Here is a 22,162-nt window from a genome sequence, read left to right as displayed (position 1 = left end):
CTATTTAAAATAGTGTTGATTATGTACAGATTGAGTTTGAACTGCTGACATAATTTTGGGTGGATAAGAAGACAAGATTTTCTGCTGCTGAACTGTGTTTTCAGTTACATATCTAGATTACAGATATAAAGCTTTTCTAGTTTTAGGCATGAATGATTGTTTAGGTAGTTTGAACAACATGATGATGCCAGGACCAACCAGCAGGGAGGACACCCAAAGGCCCTGTATGTTAGCATGCCATTATAAAACCAGGTGCAGATTTATGCCCCAGAACAAGCCTTGTGGGATTACATTATATTAAGTGTTAACTGTCACAAGTAAATGTATTCTAGTTTTTACTTGATCACATTCAAAACATCCAGTCACCACTTACAAATGTGCTCCAGGGGATTGTTGTGTATGTCTGGCCTTCAATAATATAAAAGAATCACTTTCAACTTTACTTAAGAGCCAACTGCTGTATTAGTATCACTGGAAGGAAAACTGGCTCAAAGTGCCTGCATTCAGTGAGAATGCTGTTAAATGACTGCTTTCCTCCACCCCCATCTGACATCTAACACATTTTTCCTTGTGATAAGGAGCAAAGTTCAAGTTTCATGAATAAAGCACCACTTTTATTCTAGTTTATTTCGCTTCACTCAGTGTGCTTAGAAGATATCAAATATCATAGCCATTTCAATACAGAGCTGCATTATTGTACAAGACTAATTAGGACAAGCTATCGCAAGTGAACTAAGGGTCCGGTCAGGCAGCTTAAAAGACACATTAAAATTATGTGGACGCATATGACAGACCAAACCCTTTAATGCTAAAGGCCTAACCATACACTTCCATGATTTCTAGATACACCAGAAGCAGGTAGATTTTCACGGAGAATTCAAAGTGCCTCCTTTTTAAACAGGTTGCAGGAATTGAAAGGCCGCTTTTTTCATTATGATTACAAAAAAGAAAAAAAAGAAAATACAAATTGTGAGCAGGGTAAGACTCCTCTCATGAGTTTAGGGCCCCGAGAGCAGAGCCCGTGCTGTGCATCAAAACATATTCGGGGGAGAAAAAAAAACAACTCATGGCTGAACTAGAGCAAGGCCAAAACAAAAAAAAACAAACCCCCCAAAACAGCTTCTGCCACAACTCATGTCAAGATCTAGATGTTAGGGACCTTGAAATGAGACACCCTCTCTGTGGTCTAGATGCGGCACAGATCCACTGCTACCGGTAGTCTGAAGCCGAAGGATCCCCTCAGAAATAGTTTCACTTTAAACAGGTGGCATAAGGTAACAGGATTCTTTCAACAAAGAAGGTGCCATGTACTGTCATGTGTGCACATCACACTGCTAAAATTTACCTTAGCACAGCAAGAATATGTGAGATAAATCTAGGCACAAAGCCAGCATCCTGGAAACACATCAGTTTGTTCATTTTATCATAAATACCTTGGATCGCTTTGGTTGAAACAAATGCATTTGGCTTTTTGTTTTAAATATTTCTGACTGGTCTTGTGGGCAACAGAAACATTTGTTTATCTATATATTTGAGGGCACTTCTAACCTTAAGTTTCTATATTCACTTATATTCCTCTTCAATCCAGACTAGCAAACTACTTTAAGAAATCAGCAGACCACCCGCTGCAGGGAGGAAAGTCTCACAGTTCACTCTTATGTCAAGGCTGATGGCTGTAGCTGACAACATATGAGACAAATCAAAATACAGGGAAGGTAGGATTAATAATTTTATGTCTGTGGAATCCTCTGCCACTAAAGTAGCTTTGTGTGTGCGTCCGAGTGTCTCTATTTGCCATATGCACTTCAGTGTGTGTCCCTTTTCATCTGGGCTTCCTAATTTGTGTCCATGTGGTCATCGGCTGGCTCCGGGGCTCCTCCCAATGACGCCGAAGGTTGAGGTTTAGAGGGGCTTTCTTCGTCTATGCGCTGATAGAACAGCACGTAGGCGGCTTTAGTCTGTAATGGCACAACACGGGTAAGATTACATTACTAGAAGAGGAATACTTGACACCAAAGTCAACACACCAGCAAGTGTCAGTACTCATCATTCTTTCACTTGAAAGACTAAAGAAAACAAACACCCAGTGATCACCAGTACACAACACTGAAAACTCACCACTATCTGATCCTCTGTGGCAGATGAGACGCTGCTGTCATCAAAGTAATACCACTTTCCATCCACTTTATTCTTGCCATAAGCCGTGTCTGTTACACAGAGACGGTGTAAGGTTAACGCATGACTTTTCAGGAATTTTGTTCAGGAAGACATAAAAGTCTGATTACACTGCTTCACTATGACAAAAGATGGCATATCAAAGAAAAATAAACTGAGTGTGAGTGCACAATGAAAACAATGATGTACGAGGCTCTACGCCTTATTACATTTTAACCAAATGCAGCATCCTTGGAGACAGAGTGACTTTCTGAGCACCCCATCTGCTGACACATACTGTCATATACTGTGTTCATGTTTAAAGGCTAAAAAAAACTGCGACCAGCAGTTGGCATCAAAGACTACATAGGGGAAATTTCATTGTATAAATTAAATGCTGACTTACAGTGACCCCCTCCCATTCCTCCATAGTGGTTTGACACAGCAATAAGGTCGTAGACGTAGGGGCCGGCCTTAGGGTCACACACAAACTCAGACATGTTGAGATCCCTGGCAGAGAAAATACCATCAGATGGTGAAACCCTACATGTACTGCACTGTTTAAGCCATCCTTACTAAGTGTGAGTCAGACTTTTGTTTTAAAATAAGGATTTCAGCAACACAATCTGCTCTGTGGTTTCCGTTGGATCAAGTTCCTCAACGGTGTTCTAAGATTGAAATGTAGCTGTTAGCTTAACTGTGAGGCAACTTCCCTTTTATAACACAATAGAACATTTGTGTCTCTCTAATGAGGGAGTGGGGAAAAAGTTAACAAATTAACCAGCATTGGGAAATCTTATGCATTTGTCACCTAACATCTTAGTCATGTAACAAACTCCATTGTTCCTCAGTCACACACCCACAGCAGCAGGTTTCTGGAGCAACCTTGGGTGTCTAGCCCAAAGTTGCCATGTGGAGGAAAAAACAAAACAAAAACAAAACTGCAAAGCCCTCGATTAATGAACAACCTGGGCAAACAAATTACAAAAATCCACACAACCGTAAAAGATAAGAGCAGAAAGTAGGTCTAAATGTTCTATTTGGGGTCATGCCAGTTTATAAGATAATAATCCACTTCTTGTAAGTTGAATAAGTGTTTCCTCATTCAGAGCTCTGGTTGGTTATTCTGTGAATTTCAAACTACAGCTCCCTCTAGAGTCAAAGCTATACCAATACTACAGTGTTTTCCAGTTCCTTATTTTTAAATTTTCACTATTTTACATGAAACTGCATTAATGGTTGTAATCATTTTTCATACACTTCCTTTAACTTTAACTTAAGACAAATCTTTTTAAAACACACAGTTTTTCCATTTATATTACAAGAGGCCTCTCAATCAACGCTGTAACATCAGTCATGGTTTAATGATGTTAAGAGTTGTCATCTTGATTGACAATGCAAATTGAAATTTAGCTGACATGACTAAGGAAGGAACCATCTTTACAAAGAAGGTTCTGTAAAGAAGTATTATTTTCTACCTTCACTACATGGGTAGCTGCTATGTGGAAAACTAAATCATTGTTTAGCCCATTGCTCTCTTATCTATAAACAAATCACACTAAAAATAAACTGAGAATCATGTCCTTATTTAGTTTTTCAAGAAGTTCTATTTGTAAGTACTGAAGTCAAAAATGTGTGATACTGATCTTGACAACAGTATGCTGACAAAGAGAATTTTAGTTTTTTTTATTTCTCCTACCAAAAGGTACAATATTAAAAAGTTAATTTGTAAAAAGCATGTGACTGAGTATATAAAAGGCAGGAGGATTTTTTTGCATCTGTATTTGCTAATGCTACTGGACACAGCCAATAAAAGGAAAGAGGGAAAACTGAGTAAAATATCAAAGTCCCAAATGGTGAAAAGACCAACTGAGGATTCTGCCACGACAGTACATACCTGATGGGAAAGTCCACCACTGTGTCCAGCTTGTCCCTCCAGCATCGGTTGTATGAGAAACGCTTTAGATGAACCACCAGAATCCGAGGAAGTGACCATAAGTCAAACTTCTTTGTGGCCTGTTGGTGTTTCTTGCATGTTGGACAATACCTACAAGAACATATTCAGTTTAGATAAAATATAATGTGTGTAAACATTTAAGAGTAAGTTATGCTGAAGGGTCCTCACCATGGGTCATGCTCTCCCAGTGTTTCCATTGTTGTAAAGAGCTCGATGCATTCCCTTAGAGCCACAGTGGTTTTCTTTTTTTGGGGCTGCAGCATGCTCTCATGCTTCTCATAAGCCTAAGCACAATATTTACACAAATATAAACAAAGTGTATGAGCGCTGTGTCACAGAACTGTGTGACGAATATCAACTGACCTCTGCTTCTGGTTCATCATAGTAGAGTTTCTTCGACTCTGTGTCCCAGTCGATGGCCACTGTGGAATGTGCTGCAGAGGAGAGAACGTGGAAGAAGCTGTGTTATCGTAAAGTGGCCTGAAAAAAGGAAACTTTCCATGCAATTGAAGTTTAAAGATGTACACTGACGATTAAGTTTGAGGACATTTCCATCACAAGGCAGCGGGCTAATGTTGGCCGTTCCGTAAGAGTTGACTATGCTGAATGTAAAGAGCTTGGTCGTGTCTCCTTTGGACCCATTTTGTAAGTCAGAGGCCTCCTCCTCCTCTTCAGATTGGCCATTTTCTGGCTCTGGACTCACTTGGTGGTCCATGGCCTCCTCTTCACCTAAACAGTGACATAAACCACATCTAATTATTCTTGTTGCAATGCTTTTTGAGTGCTCCTTGATGACGACTCCTCAGCTGGATATGAGTAGTTGATGTCAGCTTCGTACCATCATACAACCCATTCGTTTCATTGCAGGTCCCTGAGTGGTTGCTGCCATTGCTGGAGCTGGCGCTGCAGGAGGCCCCATCTGATAAGGGACTGCCACAGCCACCCAGGCTGGCATTGAGACTAGAAGATGTAGAACATTCAGGGGCCTGATTGCAGCTGGATATGGTGGCTGAGGCTGACGCCCTGCTTTCAGTAGAAGGGCTCTGGGAGCGTTTTACATAGCGTCTGCAACACACAACAAGGAATACGAGTTAACATGGTTAACCAATTCTGGAAAGAATTCAGGGTGTGCATGTTCTGCTCCCTTTCCATTAAACTTCTTCATGCCAGATGTACTGTATGCACACTGCTACTACACCATAATATAGCTGAATTTCTTTTTACCAATACAGTAGGTTCTTACCCAATCCTCTCTAGGATCTTATCATAAAGAACGTCTGCTATGAGGTTATGTCTGGGCACGGTGATAAGTAAAGGCTGGCCAAACAGCATGGTGCTTGTGGAGCTTCCAGCATGCTTTGAGTGGCGCTCCCTGAAATAAACAGGCAGGCTCATCCTTTCACTGTTCTCCTCCTGTACCTCATACCTGCAGAGAGCGTTGACACAAAAAAGGAAACACGTCTTACACTCACATTGTACAACCACAGTGAGTGAGTTCTCAGATCATCACCAGGTCAATAACACAAACTTACACAAAGATGTCATCCTTTTCCATGATTTGGTTGAGACCATCATCCCGTCTATAAAGTTTATGGAATCTGTGATTGTAAACATCTGCCACCACCATCTACAAAGATAAAGGAGGCAAATTTAGAACAAACTATAAACTGTTTCCCAAGAGTAAGAAAAACAAACATGTGAGCATCATAAATTAGACAAAACTCGTGATGTAAAAGAATAAGATTCTAACATTTTCTGGAGAGATTCCACAGAGTTTGGACAAGGCGCTGCACAGGTCTGTTATAGTACCCAGTTTGGGGACCACCACCCGATACTGCAAGACAAAGAAAACAACATATGATGTTCTCAGTGACTATGCTGCTATTTTAAAGAGATATAGAAATATATCTTAGACATATCAACTATCAAATTTTTTTTTAAATCTCCAAATCGTAGATACTTATCAGTTTGACTGTGGATTTAGGTCTGGAGCAGCGAGTGAAGGTTAATGCCAACTCACCTGTGTGGGTCTTGACTGAGGGTCTGATCGCACCAGGAAAACTTCCATGGTACGGTCCTTCTTCAAGGGCAGAGGCAATGTGAGGTAGCAAAATGGGTCAAAGGTAACAGATACCTTGGAGCACTCTGGGCATACCAAGGTGGATTTGAAGAGGCCATGGAAAATATCAACTATAATAGAGTCATTGCGCAAACGGTGGTTTGTCCAGGCTTCCTTGGCAACAATCTGTAGTTCACCAAGCAGTGGAGAAAAGGAAGAAGACCTCCATTAGATGGCATTTTAAAACCATCAATTCAACGATGATATTGCTTTCTTGTTACTATACAGAAAAACTATTTCATGTCTAGCTGTCAGTATAAAGCAGACTGGCAGTCATTCTGTTTCAAATTTAAAGGTTCTGTAAAGGTTGATATTTCGGCACCACCATGAGAGAATCAGACAGACTTTTACTCTTTAGAGACAAAACAACACGATATCTACATCTGTACTATACCTCATCTGGACGGCCCTCTGCATCCCTTAGGGCCAAGTAAGGCTTCTTCTTGACCCTATTCAGATCTTCATGGAGCCCGTCAAGAAGGAAGGCCAACAGCTCCTGAGAGTCCTGCTGCTGATAGCCTGAAAACTGGGGGGCAAAGCGTCCGACCTGGGTCTGACAATCAAAGGATGATTATTATTACCTTCATAGGCCTCGATGAGTTTGCCTGAATGTATTCAGTCGGTATACACCGACTTCAGTTCAAGCTATTTGACACAACTTACTTTGAAGGTACGTGGGGCCACATAACTGCTGCGGCTGAGCCACATTTGTTTTACTAGATCTGCATAGGCCTCAGCTATCTCCCCCCTCATTCCCAGAGGATTCTCTCTGTTTATCTCTGCCTCATACTGGTCAGTGAGGAAGTACTCTGTGAGTGGAGATGCATTGCTCAGGCACTGAGGGAACAGGAACCAAAAAAAGAAAAGACACGAAAAAGGATTATGTGCACAGAAATATTAAAGCTCACTTCCACTAAGCGGAAGCTGCAAATGCTTGTTGTTTTTTTTACCTGAAGGGCAGAGTTCATGAAGCACGTATTTCCCAAATTACTGAGCCCACATAAGCCAGGCTGCGATTGTGACTCCCTGTAATTGTAGGAGCTGTATGAATTGTAGCCCCCATATCTGTTGGCAGAAAGGATGTGATAGTTTGTCTGTAGTATTGTATTCAGGATACAGCTGTTAACACATGGTAATCAAGTAAGCTAGGTGCATATAAAATCCCAGTTGTCCTACAAATAAGCCTATAAACTACGTGCTCTTTATTATTCAGCATACTAGTACACTAAAGCATGCATGCAATCTACATTTTTTTTAAACTTAAATATGGTCAGACAATAGACAACGGGCATCTTTAGATCTTTAATCACTCTCTCAATGTAACAAAAACTAATATTTTCTCATTTACTGTCTACATATTTCTGCAAATTTCATTAAAGCAGCAGACTACATAAAGAGCAAATGCATGCAGCTGATTATACCGACACAACATATGCAGTTGCAAACTACTGAAATTTGGTGTGAATATATTTTGTGCTTTATTCTGGGTGACATCAAGGAGCTAAAACAAATAAATACAAATTTAATTAAAAAACTGAGATGTTAAAAGGATAAGATAAAGACTAATGGCATTACAGACAAAGTAAAACATCACACTCCTAGTTTTGCAGCCTGTCAAGAATTTTTGTTTGTCTTACAAACTACAGAGTGGTCTGTGGGAACACAATGTGATATAATGATTTGTAAGAATTTTAACAAGTTGGAAGATGTCGTCACATTTCCTTGAAATATCTTTGAAAACTCCACTTGTTGAAAACTTAGATTGGATATTGGAAAGTTGTTTTTCCCCTCTTTTTAAAATTAAGTGACAAGCTGTGTGTAAACAGTGAAAAGAAATATCACTCCTATGCCTTACAAGCTTTGCCAGTATTTATCCATGAGAGGTAAAGTTTCAATAAACAACAAAAGAGAGGGGAGAAAAAGTAGATCAGAAAAGGTGCCTTGCCTGTTGCTGGATGAGGTGCTGTTGTTCAGCGTGTATCCAGGGCTGCAGTTGCTGTCTCCATTGGTTACTGTTGGGGATGCGTTTGAGGAGAGTTTTGGAGAGGTAGTGAAATTCCTGGATGGGGTTGTACTTGATCTAGTAAGAAAGAATGAAATCGTGTTTCAGAAAAGCACATTCTTAAATATGTAAACAAACATGCCTGCGTGACTGGAGAGGAGAAGAAGTAAAAAAAAAAAAAAAAAAAAAGCTTACTTGGGATGTGAAGCTTGTCTGGGCCACGTACCATCCTCATTTTTGCGCTCAATCACAAGCACCTGGGAAAATATTCGACATGAAAGCTAGGTTGGCACACCTGAATTTCATGCATGACTTTACACATCTCAGGCTTGAGTTTAATGCTACACATATGCCATATGCCACCAAAACTACATTAGCCATAGTTAGGTTTATGACCTGCACTTTTGTGACTAACTAATGTTTCTTTATTCTAATACATTGTATTTTTCTTCTAACTTGAAAGCTGCTATGACTGATCTGGAATTCAGTGGCCGCTGTTATAAAAAAAAAAGAATTGAATTAATGCCTTCATCTTCTCTAACCTTGATTGTGAATATAACACACAAGTTTATTATTGAGCTGTAGTCAAACAATAATCTCAGTCTTATTTGAATAGCACTACCTGTCCCTGGAAAAGACCAGCATCCTGTACGGTGCTGTCTGGCTTGTTCAGCTGCTCGTACGTATTGCTCATGTATTTGTTCCAGAGCCTGGTCTCTTCCTCTGATGGGATATTGAACAGTGTTCTCATCTCCTTCTCTATAGTGTCTAAAAATGAGAAAAGTTTGATAAATAAGCATGAAGAGTCAAATAGTTTTATTCAGCAAACACCAACGTATAAATTACACATGTGGATGCTCACCTATAGTATCAGCTTTACTGAAATGACGTGTAACAACATTGTCCATATTGTCATTCTCACACAAGTTCAGCTCCAGCAAATAGACCTCCACTTTACAGTGCTTGACAAACATGCCATGTTCAACGACCTAGAGAAGAAAAGAGACATTTGGAAGCCCAGTCCACGCACTCTGGTACAGGGCTAAAATTAAGAATATCTTTAACAGCCTTACCTTCCTGACGATAGGTCTCTGGCCCTCAAGGCAGCCGTACCAGCTCACTAGCTTATTCCATGCCTCAGTAGGTACTAGGACATAATCAAGCTCATCTATAAGGTGCTCTTTCAGGGCTTGAGTCTCATGGTCTTTAAGGAGAAAAAGGGAAAAAAAACAAAAAAAAAAACAACACACATAAGTATAAGCTAAAGAACTAAATGTTTTGTTTTTTTATTTCTGTGTGGAACTTATATTGTTCAAGCAAAATCAACAGCAGTCCATTAGGGGATTCTTTTTAAAATGACAATTTTACCTGAGAACAGGCCAGAGTTATCAATTGGTCCTGGATAGAGGCTTCGTTCTCCAACATTGTACATATCCCAGCTGTCAAACCCCACATACTTCTTCCACTGTTTGAACCACCGACTGTCTATTAGATACCTAAAACAAATTGATCAGTCACAGTTAAAGAAAAACATATCACTCGTTGGAAGATCCTCTTTTCCCCTTAAAAGCTTTAACATTTATATCTCGTAATGGATTTCTTCCCCCAGCATAAAAAAGGGTCAAGAGATTCTAAAAGGTATGGTATAAAAGGGCACACAGCCCTACACTTTCCCAGAAGATTATGCAATACCAAACTGCCTTGGCATTTATAGTAACTGCAAGCTAGTTTGACTTAATCTCATCTAAAGAATCTCCTTTGGTTAATAAACTTGTATCCACACTGCAACACGCATTCAAATGCTAATTCAAAAAGCTGGACTATGGCTCTTTCGTGTCAACACGACAGTGTTTAAGGCTCCTGGAAATGAATACCAAAGGACAGTAGTTCAATTTTAACAATACCATAAATGGAAGGGCCGAGTCATTTAAATAACTCCAGAAAAACAGGTTAGCTTTGCAGCTAGTGGCTGCAAGAATGAACGTGACCTGGTCGTTTGGCACCCACTTCTATTAACAAATGAGATTAACGGGCACGCTTGCCCATCTCACATGTCTGTGGTGTTGTGTTTACTGGCTGAGGTGAAGCCTCTTTAGTACACCGGCTGCAGTATGCCCAGGCCTGAGCAGTGTTAATGGTCTGAAACTATGTTAGCTAACATAGTTGGCTTGCCGGTAAGGGGAACGTCACACGGTTTAACCGGTATGTCATGACAAGCAGGTAACTACTTCTCACATTAATTCTGTCAGCGGGCCCATTTCCTCATCATCATCCCGCAACTGACAACGAGACTGTTTCACTGGAAAAAGAAACTACAATCTGAATCCAGGGCCTTAGCTATTCTGACAGCCCACTAGCTACCACGACTGCTAACGCCGCTCAACTCATCACAAAACAGGCACTAATTAACGTGCAAATGAGTCACTTGGCAGCTGGGTTGCTTGTGTGCGTCAAGGATAATATCTGTTAATACAGGCATTAGTACTAATAGAGAAATTCAAATGTCGGGCTGACTAGCAGCAAGCGTGCTAGCCTGCCAAACTATCATTAGCACAGCAGCTATCGAGTTCAAGCTTACAAGCATTGCTGTCATTAGCTTGCTAGCTTAGCATGCTAACACTTCCTGTTTATCGGCTAATGATAGCTAAAGACCCAAGTATTGGTGGCCGCTAGCTTACCATTCGTCACCCTTTCTCAGAGACGTTTTCAAAAGAGACCCAATAGTCTGTTTTTGACTTTCGGTTGAAGGAGTCGGTATTTGTGCAGCTACCGGCTCCGAGTCGGAGTCCGCTGCGTTACCCGACTCGGGTCCGCCTCCCTCGGCCATCATGCAGCCTGTGTGCCGGTAACGTGAACGCGCTGAAACACACGCACTGGGACGGGCTTCATTTGCCTCATTCTTCCTCTACGGGTGGTGCATAGCCGCGGAGAGCTGCTATTGCACTCCAGCGTTCAGTCACTAACACTACTAAACCGGTAAGTTACGGGACATTCAAATGCCAACTGACTGACAGCGACTTTCCCATAAAAATGATCTTACAATTCTGTGCTTCAACTCTGTGTTCGCTAACCTGATGATAACTTTCACTTACATGATAGGTTTTTAGAGCTCGTTATCCTCCAGGCAGTTAGATAAAGCGAAGACTGTAAATTTTAACGGGGACCGAATGCAAATGTTTTGTGTAACAATGAGCTATTATTACTGACGAGGACAAAATTATTATCCTCGCTATGATTTAAAAGTTTTTGTCAACATTTGTCCAAGTGTTTTTTTTAATATAGCAAGGGGTTTACAACATAGCATTTGCAAACATAATATTGCTCTTTAGAAAGCATAAATAATTTCAGAAAAAAGGATGATTACCAGGGTCAGTATTATTACCCCCCCGAAAAACTGGTCTTTTCATTGACCCACAGCACAAACCGTTGTTGTGCAATGACGGGTTTTAACTTTGTAATGCTCAAAGCTTGCAAAATCAGGTCAAAACTGAGGACTGTCTTTCAGTTTACACATAGTATTAAAACCCTTAGCAAAGATTTGAGCTGTCACCAGAGAAAGCATTATACCAAAAGCAAAATTAATCAATTTAGATTTCTGTCAAGAAATTCAAAGAGTGCCACACAGTACAGAACAAGCCTGGCATATGAAGGTATGTATCTTGCGAAATGTGAGAGCTTGTACTGGCAGAGATAGGAAGCAAAAGATTTCAGACACTGTGGAAAGAAATCAAGTGAGAGATGTGTCTAAAGAACAACTGCCAAGACATTACTCAATGACTGAGCCAAGTCAGAAATGATAGTCTCAAAGAAGACAATCACTAGAACCCTGCACAGGAATGGACTGCGAGGTTGCAGACCAAGAAAAACTCCACTTATGCAGGAATGACACCTTTAGGCTAGACTGAAGTATGCTAAAGAAAACTTGGAGAAAGACTCTGTATACTGGAAGTGTATCCTTTAGTCAGATGAGACAAAGCTAGAGCTCTGTGCTCATGGCTCATAGAAATGCTGCTTGTGTTTGAAGAAGTAAGAGGCGTACAACCCAAAGAACACCATCTCCACCATGTAACACAGTGGTAGGAGTATTGTGCTGTGGGGATCAGTTCATCTGAAATGTGGAATCTTCTCAAGGTGTAAGGAATTGTGAAAAAAGAAGGATTTGTGAAGACAATGACACAATTATAAGTCTCTGCTTGTGAAGAACAAAGCATTTTAGGTCCTCACATAGGGGAGAAAAGCGCTATATAAGAACTAGTCCATTTATTGTGTAGTATTTGAGATATTCATGTTCAAACATTGCTTTAGATTTCAAATTGTGGAAAAAAACATTGGAAGAGGGTCAATGGATGATTTTCTTTTTTGAGAAAAGTACATCTTGAAATGTATTTTATATATGAAGTTAATATTTCATAGCCACCATTATATACCCAGTCTTTGTACCATGCAATCAAAAATGGTCAAGCAGAAGGCTCATGGAGATGAGATCAAATGACTCCATTCATAGACACTGCACTTTTTTCCCTAAGGGACATGGTCATGAATGTAGCCTTTTCACAGCTCTAATCGCTTGTCTTTTCTATAGATCGAAATCCAGATTTCACTTTGGTCACAGTTCTTACTGCGACACTGCCCAGTTGAGCAGGCTTTGTGACTGAAGCCTCTTTCAAGTCACTTTTTCTTCTTTTGTGCCATTTTGACTACATCCATCCTGCCTTATATCAACAGTTCAGGCTGGTGTTGATGGTGTAGGGAATATTTCCTTGGCACACTTCGGACCCCTTTGTTTTCCACAGAGCATAATTGGATGCTTACGTTACATTTTACACCTGTGTTCAAGCATGATCATCCTTCATGTTCCTCAATTCATTTGTTCACTTGCCTGCATTTCTTTATGCAATGTAAACATGACTGACAGGCTGTTAAAACAAGATTGCAGTATAATTAAAAGACAACAACTTACTTTTGAGTGACATTTTGTCCATTTAAAAAAAATTCAACTTACTACTAATCATCCTAACCCAGGTAAATGAAGCAGACACTGTATTGTGGAAAACTGACAACAAAAGAGTAACGTTAATGTCCACGGTATCTATTCAAATCCTTTACTGAGGATGAATGTGCCATGTGTATTATTTGAATATTCAGCTGTAGTGCTTTTTCTTCCCTTACACTGAACGCTATTATTCAAAGAAACAAAAAAGAAAAAACCCAGCACAAAACAAAAACATCTATTTCTTCATATTTGAAAAGTGTTAGTGTACATGGAAAACAAATACAACTATTTTGAATCAAAACAGACTTTATACTGTACAAAACACAAGGGAGTTAATTACAAAATAAACAGTCTACATACTTCAAAAACAATATCTCGATGACAAAACTCAACATTTCCCCTGCCACAAAACAAACAAACCTAACCTGTTCTGGACCTGCTTCTATCTGCAATCTAAAATATGAGCAATGATGGATGGTTAAAGCATTATTAAATATAGATCATTTTGACCTGTAAAACTGTTTTATGTACTATTTTGTTTTTAAATGACACATACAAAATGAAGACAGCTAATCTAGCTGTGCACGACATTAGGAAAAAGAAGCACTAGGCAGTTCAGATTCTATTACTTAATGGCATTATGATTGCATTCAGTTTCAAGCCAACAAGAACACATTAAAAAAAAAAACAAAAAAAACCCCATCATGTAATTTCTCTAGAACAGCCCTTTCTTTGAAATAACAAAGCAGGGCTCCCTATTATGCATGAGGCAGCAGTAGAACCAGTGTATTTGTGTTCATTTCAGTTCATTTAAGGACAGGAATGGAAGGTAGATACAAGTGAAAAGACCACTACAACAAATTACACGATGTAAACTTTGCATATGAAGGGATTTGTCCCAGTTTTGTGGTTTCAGATAAAAAAAACAAAAAACAAAACCCCAAAACAAATCCCTGAAATAATCAAATTTCAAATTGGATTCTCCAACAAGGAAGTGATTAGGCCTTCAGAAGATTCCGCTTGGCAGCTCCTTGCTGAACATGCCATCAAAGTCCAACTCCCGGCTCATCAGATCATCCTCTACATTCTCAAGCGCCCACTGATGGTCAGTCAGTTCCAGTGCCTCCCACTCAGCCTAAAAATCAAAAACAAACAGCACATGAAATTCCCAAAGCCCCATGCCACCAACCCCAACCCCTCTGTAGTTAATTCAACTAATTATAGACATAAATACTTTGAAAGCTTTATTTGTATCTGCAGGCATGGCCATGGCAGCACCGCTCATCTGCTCCTGCATGATCCTCGACTGGTCTGCGCCTGTGGGCATTCAGTCACAAAGCAAACACAATCAGTATGTGGGCATTTTCACTAAAGTCACATGATGTAATCTAATTATCCGTTTTAACATTTAAACCAATTTCAACTTTGTGAAAGACTCCACTTACCGTTATCTTGGCCTAGGATTAAAGAGTACATGCTTCGAAGTCCAAACACATTCAGGAAATACCAGGATGCTGAGCTCACCCTGCATAATACACACGCGCAAACAAATCACAATGTCATCACACACTAGCTTAAGCATTTTCATATCAATAAATAATCAGTGGTGCAGTATGAGTCCAAGTATCTTGCTTTATTACCAAGAAGCATCCAATGAGAGCAACTCTATTCCTTGTTGCAGCATGGGCTTAAAGCGCAGCGTGAGAGGGAAGGGAACCTTAGCTGTGCGAAGGAAGCACAAGCAGAACATCGGCATGTAATTTCTATTTAAATGATATCTTGACAAAGGCAAACTTGCTTTTGTGTGGGTCAGGGAGATAAATTACTTGTTACAAATCCTGAAAAAGTCCAGTTGATCCAGCCACCGATGAGGATCATGGGAAGCACGTTGGTTACGTTGCCCTTCATCATATCTGTGAGCATGCTCGGATCTGTGAACATTTTATGGGTAAAGAAAAAACTTTAAACGCCAGAAAACTGAAAAGATATTAATAAATACTTTTTGCACATTGGTAGGAGATCCAGCTTCACTCTTGATGTAGAGACAGGTGTCAAGGTGTTAAGTTGCTGGTTGGCCAACCTGCAGTATGTATGCTGGTACCATGTACTCTAGAACTAAGGCTGATGTAGACTTCTGTGGGGAACCTTTGTAGAGTCTATGACGTCACCTACGTAAGTTGCAGACATTTATCCTTGTGTGTGGTTATGTGTTAACTACAGTGTGGTCGTGTCCTGGTGTTTTACATGCAGTCCCAAGTAGGGATGGGTACCGGTATCTGGCGCCTTGATGGCACCGGTTCTGACATAAACGGTAGTAACCAGACCGAAAAGCAGCGCACATTTCGGTGCTTTTTTTTTTCCTGAGCTGTGATACATTTTAGATTCTAGCCAATCATTTTACGTTTCCGAGGATAGTAGGCGGGGCCAGGTACGTACATTCTTTTAGAGCAGAGCTACAGATTAAAAATGACCAAGGCAAAGCGGTCAAAAGTCTGGCTGTACTTCACAGCAAAATATGAAAACTCAGCAGCCTGCAACAAGTGCTTTAAGCTGATACTGTGAGACTGTCAAAGGAGGTAACACCTCAAATCCGATGAAACACCTGGCGACGCATAGCGGGTTTTTTTTAAAAGCCAAGAAATGCGCTGTATTTGATAGCTTGCTGCGAGACCTCACACCGGGCACATCTACTGCGGGTGGGTTGCCTGTTATCGGACCCGGAGTTAGCAACATCCCCCAAAAACACGAAGAGGAGAGTCCTGGCCCCTAGCCCTGCCAGTGTAGCAGAAATGATGAGGATGATGATGCAGCAGCAGCCGTTCTTCTCTGCGTGAGTAGCTTAATGTTGTTCGTGTGTAATTTATGTTGAGTAGGCTAACCACGTTATTACATTAATGCACGTAAGGTGAACTAGCAAACATCATCATAGCTACATGCGGCTGTCTTCTTGTTTGATGGCAGATACTCCCTTCACCCTGGCCAAAAAGGCTAAAATGACCAAAGAAAAAGTGGAAAACAGTTAAACATGAGAGGTTTTTGGACAAAGTTTGTGTTTTTTCCATTGATTAAGCACTGCTTCCAGCCAAGAGTGATACCATATATGCCCTATAGCTGCAGAAAAGGCTAACATTGTTATCTTTTTACAAAAAAAACAGCTAAACATAAGAGGTTTTTGGACCAGTTTTGTGTTCTCCATTCTTTAAGCACCGGTTTAAGCACCGGCACCGTTTCAAAAGTACCGGTTTGGCACCGGTATCGGATAAAACCTAAACGATACCCATCCCTAGTCCCAAGTCAACAGAAAAAAAGAAAATGCTTTCTGGTAACCAGGTTTTAGTTTTTCCCTGAGCCAAACCTATTTGTCCCTCTAGTCTTTCCACTTCTTTGTACATTTCCCCCATATCAATCCTGATAGTTTCAGCACTCTCCCCCTCCAGGAATTTGCTGACATGTGGGAGTCCTTATACTGATGCTATTATACTGGTAACTTCTCTTTATAATTAGATGATGATTGTTATTGCCTCACTGTTAAATTCAAAAAATATGCAGTGGAAAAAGTTAATGTACAGGAGGAATCGACGGTGCAGAACGAGCCAAGCATAATAGTTGTGGGCTGTGTGGATGTGTTGTGTAGTTACAGTTCCAGGGAAGTGCATTTTAAGTTGTGCTGTAGGGTTTCAGAGGGGTTTGCATGAATCCCCAGTCAGTCTGCTGAAGAGTCCTGCTCTAGGCTGTGCTTTGTTTTTCATGCAGATTGGTTTAACACTATGAGACAACACTTTGCATGGTCACATTTCAGCCATCTGAAAAAAGACTTTTTGGGGGTTTACATTTTACATTTATCTCAATAACAATAAAATTTTATTTGACTTTTTAACTATGCACCTGAGCCGAGAATCTTCTGAGACCTCTCCACTTGGCCGAGAAAAAATGTTAGTACTGTCTCCCAGTTTAATAGTGACTTAGTAAAACTCTCACAGGGCCTGATTAAAAAGGGTCTAAAAAATTTTATTTCAGTGAGGACATTCAGTTGACCCTCTTGCTATTTGTGTGATCATCCCGCTGATGAAGGCTGCATAGAATTGAGTCATCACCACTGCATTGTTGCATTTTCCATATCTTTGTATTGATCACAGCTAAAAACGATGGCATTATTGAACTAGATTAGAGATTTGAGCTACTTCTAAAGAGATCAACCACAAATGTGCAGGATCTAACCCGCAGCGTTTCATTAGGTCAACATTTTCATTCATACTTCTCCTTCCTCTTTGTTGTGTTCTTTCAGTACTGGATGACACACAAAAACACACCAATGAGCTCTGCGGTTATGTAATCACTGATAATATGTTACCATAACTGCATTACATTACAAGACAAGTAGTAATGCTCTTTGCAGCCACATCATCTGATGTTATGAATCAATCAACACACTTTAAATATTGGTATGACAGCTTTGTACATTCAGTATGCTTTTACTGCCCCCCCGATGTCATGTTTGAACCTTGAAAGCAGGGATGGACAATTAAGCTAAACTGCCCATCTCTGATGCTAATACTAATAATAAAAATAAATAAATAATAATAACAACAATAGAGTCCCGATCAAAAAATTTAACCCTTGTATGGTGTTCGGGTCTGTGAGACCCGTTTTCAGTTTTTTTCAAAAGAAAAATTAAACAATGAATTATTTTTTTCAACCTGAAATTCATTGGCTTTGGCTTATTTTCTGTGAAGAACATAAATCCGAACTAATTTTCAATGACCTCATACTGTACCTCCCGCCACACATTTACATTACATACAAGGTGATCGGGTCCACTGGACCCAGGTCTAATAAAAGTGTTGAAAGTGTAGGTCCTATGTTCCCATACTCTGTCTTCCTCCTTTCTGGTGCTCCTGATAGTGTTTTCTTCCCCTCCTGCTCACGCACAAAGTTGCAACATTGTTGAAAATTCAACTATCAACACAGTTTGCTCTTACATTCCCGCACATTTTACCCTCTTTCTTGAGGGATCCAAATTTTATTTTCTCATACCCTGTCCCTCCTGCAAATTAGGGGCATAATACTATAAATAAGACTTTGCCAGTGTGGTTCTTTATCACAACTGATCAAGATGGCAAAAGATTATCTGCTGCGAGGGCCATCCAACTGATTTTGGAAGAGAGAGGGGCTTCGGATGATGATGTTGACAAAGAGGTTTCAGAATATTACACATTTCTGAAAATTCAGAGTCTGACAGTGACTTTGAAGAAGAGGATGAGGTTGAGCACCATTTAGTAACAAAACGAAGACGAGTACCCCATCTGCAGCCAGCTCCAGGACCAGAACAAGCCCACCAGACAGCAAGTGAAGAAATATGGATGTCAATAACTGGTGAAATTGAATGGTCTTCTTGCCCAAGAAATGAGCCACCCTGCAGAGCTGTTACTGTGATAAGCCAGGGCCAACACGGCTGACAGTTACTCATGTGCAGGACATCAAGTCTTCATTTGAGCTTTTCATCCCAGATTCCATCCAGAAAATTATTCTGGATTGCAGTAATCTAGAAGGATGGTGTGTTTTTGGAGAGAGGTGGAAGGAGATAGACCAAATTCATCTAAGAACCCCAAAGGCCTACTTTGGGGTTCTCATCCTTGCAGGAGTTTTCAGGTCCAAAGGGGAATCCACAGAATCCCTGTGGGATGCAGAAACTGGCAAGAACCTTTCCGTGCATCAATGTCTCTAAAAAACTTCCACAAAATTTCCAGGATTATCCGTTTTGATAACCGAGACGACAGACCAGCTCGACGGCAGAGAGACAAGCTAGCTGCCATCAGGACAGTGTGGGATAAGTGTGTGCACCACCTCCCCCTGTTTTTTACCCTGGGCCTAATGTCACCATTGATGAGCAGCTGATCCCATTTAGTTGTGAAACATATTGCTTCACGTGTAAATGTGTTGTGTCTTTCCACTCACTCCACTTGATTATAACCGATTTATTTTTTTATAACATTTTATAAAAAAAACCCAAAAAACGAGAAGCACATTAATTCATAAATGTGATCTAACAAAGGTAAAGGGAAAAAATTAACCATGTTTGCTGTTCATATGTCTTGTAATTGGGATGAAGTAAACATCTGTTGAGTAATTTAACATAAAATTGTTTGATAGTGTTAATTTGGAAAGCCAAAACTCTAGCGGGTCCACCAGACCCATGAACATTGGCTGAGTAACAAAAATATGAACACCACACAAGGGTTAAGACCATGTGTAAGGCAAAAAAAAAACAAAAACAAAAAAAACATTTTGTATGGTTGGATCTTAGCAAGGTTCCAAGTAGAGCTTCAACATGCAAGAAATGGGAGTGAGACTAAACATTTTTTTGAGCATGCAAAACTGAAAACAATGCTTAACTGAAACAGGCTGCTATCAAGTGGTCTTAAACTTTTGATTGGGACTGTAGTAATAATAATAATAATAATAATAATAATAATGATGATGATGATGATGATGATGATGATAATAATAATAATAATAATAATAATAATAATAATAGGCAAGAGAAAAATTTGTATTGTGCTGTTCTGGTTTGCTCCAGCACTTTCTCCTCCTCTGCCTCAGAAACTCTTAACCTTCTTCCTAACTCACTTTCCACCTAAGGAGTTGTGTAATCAGCCAAGACTCTTTATGAATTATTTTACCAGGACTCAGCCGTAGCTTTAAGTGGAAATTCTGAGAATCTGTTATTAAAAAGATTTGTGAAAACACTGCTCGTGTCCCATGTCTTTCAGCCACATACTAAACAACTACTTTTTCTTTTAGAAATTAGAAGTTGTTACAATTTCACAGCTTGCTCTTTATTTAAAAAAAAAAAAGAAAAGAAAGAAAGAAAAGAAAAAAGTCTCACCTGTCATTGGAGAGGGTGGGACAACCTTTCTCTTGGTCTTCTTGAAGAATCCGTCTTCTTGGTTATTGAAGTAGAACTTCCTCATCAAAAAGGACTAAAACACACAGAAATAATCACTGATATAGTCAAAGCACATACAAGTAAACAAATACATTGGAGTTCTCACTCAACTTTGCAACTCACTTTAGGCAGCCTACCTGTTTGGGAATGTATTTTCCATTTTCTCTGAGAATTCTGCTCCGAATAAGTACCTGGCTGGATTTGAAGAAAAAGTCACACATATGAGCTCAGCATTGTTTTTCCTCCTTGTGATTCGGTTTATAATTAGATATGATGTATGACGCACCTGTCAGAAACTTGTTCTAATGTCAGCTTTTTGTCACTTTGAAGGAGAATAGATACATAATGCCGTATAACCCCAACCAGAAAAGTGATGAAGACAATGGGCAACACCACCCAAAGTCTAATATTGGAGTCCAGCAGAAGCTCCGGCTCAGCCATTCTGTCTGGTTACCTGACAGGAAAAATAAATAATTAAATAAACAACAACAACAACAACAACAACAACAACAAAGCAAAAATAAGAACGGCAAACAGAAAACAAGTCTAGCTGCTTAACCGAAGACACCAGCATGCTTTTTTTTGTAATAAATAAAAGAGAAGCTGATGTCGGGCTGAGACTGACGCTAGAGGGATGGGCTGTCAGGTCCTCCGGTTAGCTAGCCAGCGCCCGTGACATTAGCGACTGACACTGAGCTAAGAAAATCCAGTTAAACGACACCATTTGAGTTCATCTTCGCTGTGTGGTAACTATATGTTGAAAGCGTCAACATCTTTATTTAATAAAACTGCTATGTGGATTAAGAAAGCTGACGCTAGCGGAGTGCTAATGTTAACATTAGCCGGGTGGCTACCTGCTTCTGGATGTATGGGTCACTGTAGATGAGAGCTGGCCAGTGGTCTCAGCACAGCAACCGCCGCTCCTAGTGTGTTCCCCAGCGGCGACAGACACACCCCATGCACCGTGTGAGGTAGTTAAATAACTTATATAATTTCTAACGGTTCGCATCCACTACTGTGACCACTGCTCTGCGTTGGCTCTGGGAATGAGGAAGATTTTCTGCTTCTGCAGCTCATCCGCGTCGCAATCACTGGGACTGCAGCGCCACCTCGCGGGGATGTACGCATTGCATTTTGCTTTTTCTTCTTTGTCACACCAACCCTCTGCATGTCATCCTTCACCACATCCGAAAGGTTATGGTTAACCTTTTTATTTACTATATTACATTATTACATTATTTAAGGCTTAACATATGTCTTTCGGATTTTCCTGTTTCATGTTTTTCGTGTCTTCAATGACAACTTGCAATAGTGCAAATACTGTTTCACAGCACTGTACAATCCCTCAATTCATCTTTTTCTTTCCTTTTTTTCATATTTGTCACATTGAAATGTGTCAGATCATCAAAGAAATGTTAATAGTAGACAAAAATAAAACCAGAGTAATTACAAAATTCAGTCTTTAAACTAGGGTTTTGTTAATTTAAGCAAAGGGGTTACCCAAGTCTACCTGGCCTAATGATAAATAGTAAGTTCAGTGTAAAGTTAGTGTTCATAATTAAACAATAATAGAGGGACTGCATAAAAACGACATCCACAGGAGAGTTCCAAGAAGAAAACCACTGCTGACCAAAAAGAACACAAAGGCTCACCTCACATTTTCCAAATCCATTTTGATGATTCCCCAGACTTCTAGGGAAATATTTTGTAGACTGATGAGACAAAAGAAGGTTTAAGTCATGTTACATCCTATCATAGAGCATTTTATAAAAAGGACATCGGACATCGTACCAGCAGTCAAACTTTGTGGTGGTAGTTTGTTGGTCAGGGGCTGCTTTGCTGCTTCAGGCCAACTTGGTGTAATTTATGAAGCCATGAATTCTACCAGAAAATCCGGAAGGAGAATGTCTGTTTTTTTCTGCATTGTCATTAAATGAAATCATCAATTAAAAACTGTATTTTGTATTTACTCTGGTTTGTCAGATTCTTTT

General features: G+C 40.0%; 2 protein-coding genes across 2 annotated transcripts; both read right to left on the bottom strand.

The window, feature by feature from the left end:
* Positions 1-592: 592 nt before the first annotated feature.
* On the bottom strand, positions 593-11,211 carry usp4 (ubiquitin specific peptidase 4). The gene is made up of 22 exons (XM_085273984.1): positions 10,911-11,211; positions 9,601-9,728; positions 9,306-9,436; positions 9,095-9,221; positions 8,855-9,000; positions 8,428-8,489; positions 8,176-8,310; positions 7,181-7,295; positions 6,894-7,067; positions 6,625-6,783; positions 6,132-6,356; positions 5,862-5,945; positions 5,644-5,738; positions 5,355-5,537; positions 4,950-5,176; positions 4,643-4,840; positions 4,475-4,545; positions 4,280-4,395; positions 4,052-4,201; positions 2,561-2,664; positions 2,119-2,207; positions 593-1,958 (listed from the first exon to the last, which is right to left on the bottom strand). The coding sequence occupies exons 1-22, from the start codon at positions 11,060-11,062 to the stop codon at positions 1,836-1,838; spliced, it is 2,994 nt and encodes a 997-aa protein (XP_085130110.1). The 5' UTR covers positions 11,063-11,211; the 3' UTR covers positions 593-1,835.
* Positions 11,212-13,513: 2,302 nt separating this feature from the next.
* Positions 13,514-21,266, bottom strand: emc3 (ER membrane protein complex subunit 3). The gene is made up of 9 exons (XM_085273983.1): positions 21,026-21,266; positions 20,458-20,625; positions 20,309-20,366; positions 20,112-20,205; positions 15,052-15,156; positions 14,866-14,947; positions 14,671-14,750; positions 14,460-14,542; positions 13,514-14,360 (listed from the first exon to the last, which is right to left on the bottom strand). The coding sequence occupies exons 2-9, from the start codon at positions 20,610-20,612 to the stop codon at positions 14,232-14,234; spliced, it is 786 nt and encodes a 261-aa protein (XP_085130109.1). The 5' UTR covers positions 20,613-20,625; positions 21,026-21,266; the 3' UTR covers positions 13,514-14,231.
* Positions 21,267-22,162: the final 896 nt, after the last annotated feature.

This window comes from Mchenga conophoros, linkage group LG5 (assembly GCF_057382185.1).
Source record: "Mchenga conophoros isolate Kocher_MC1m ecotype Shallow Benthic linkage group LG5, M_conophoros_male_GT1.1, whole genome shotgun sequence".
NCBI lineage: Eukaryota > Metazoa > Chordata > Actinopteri > Cichliformes > Cichlidae > Mchenga > Mchenga conophoros.
This window is presented reverse-complemented; position numbering and strand designations above follow the sequence as displayed.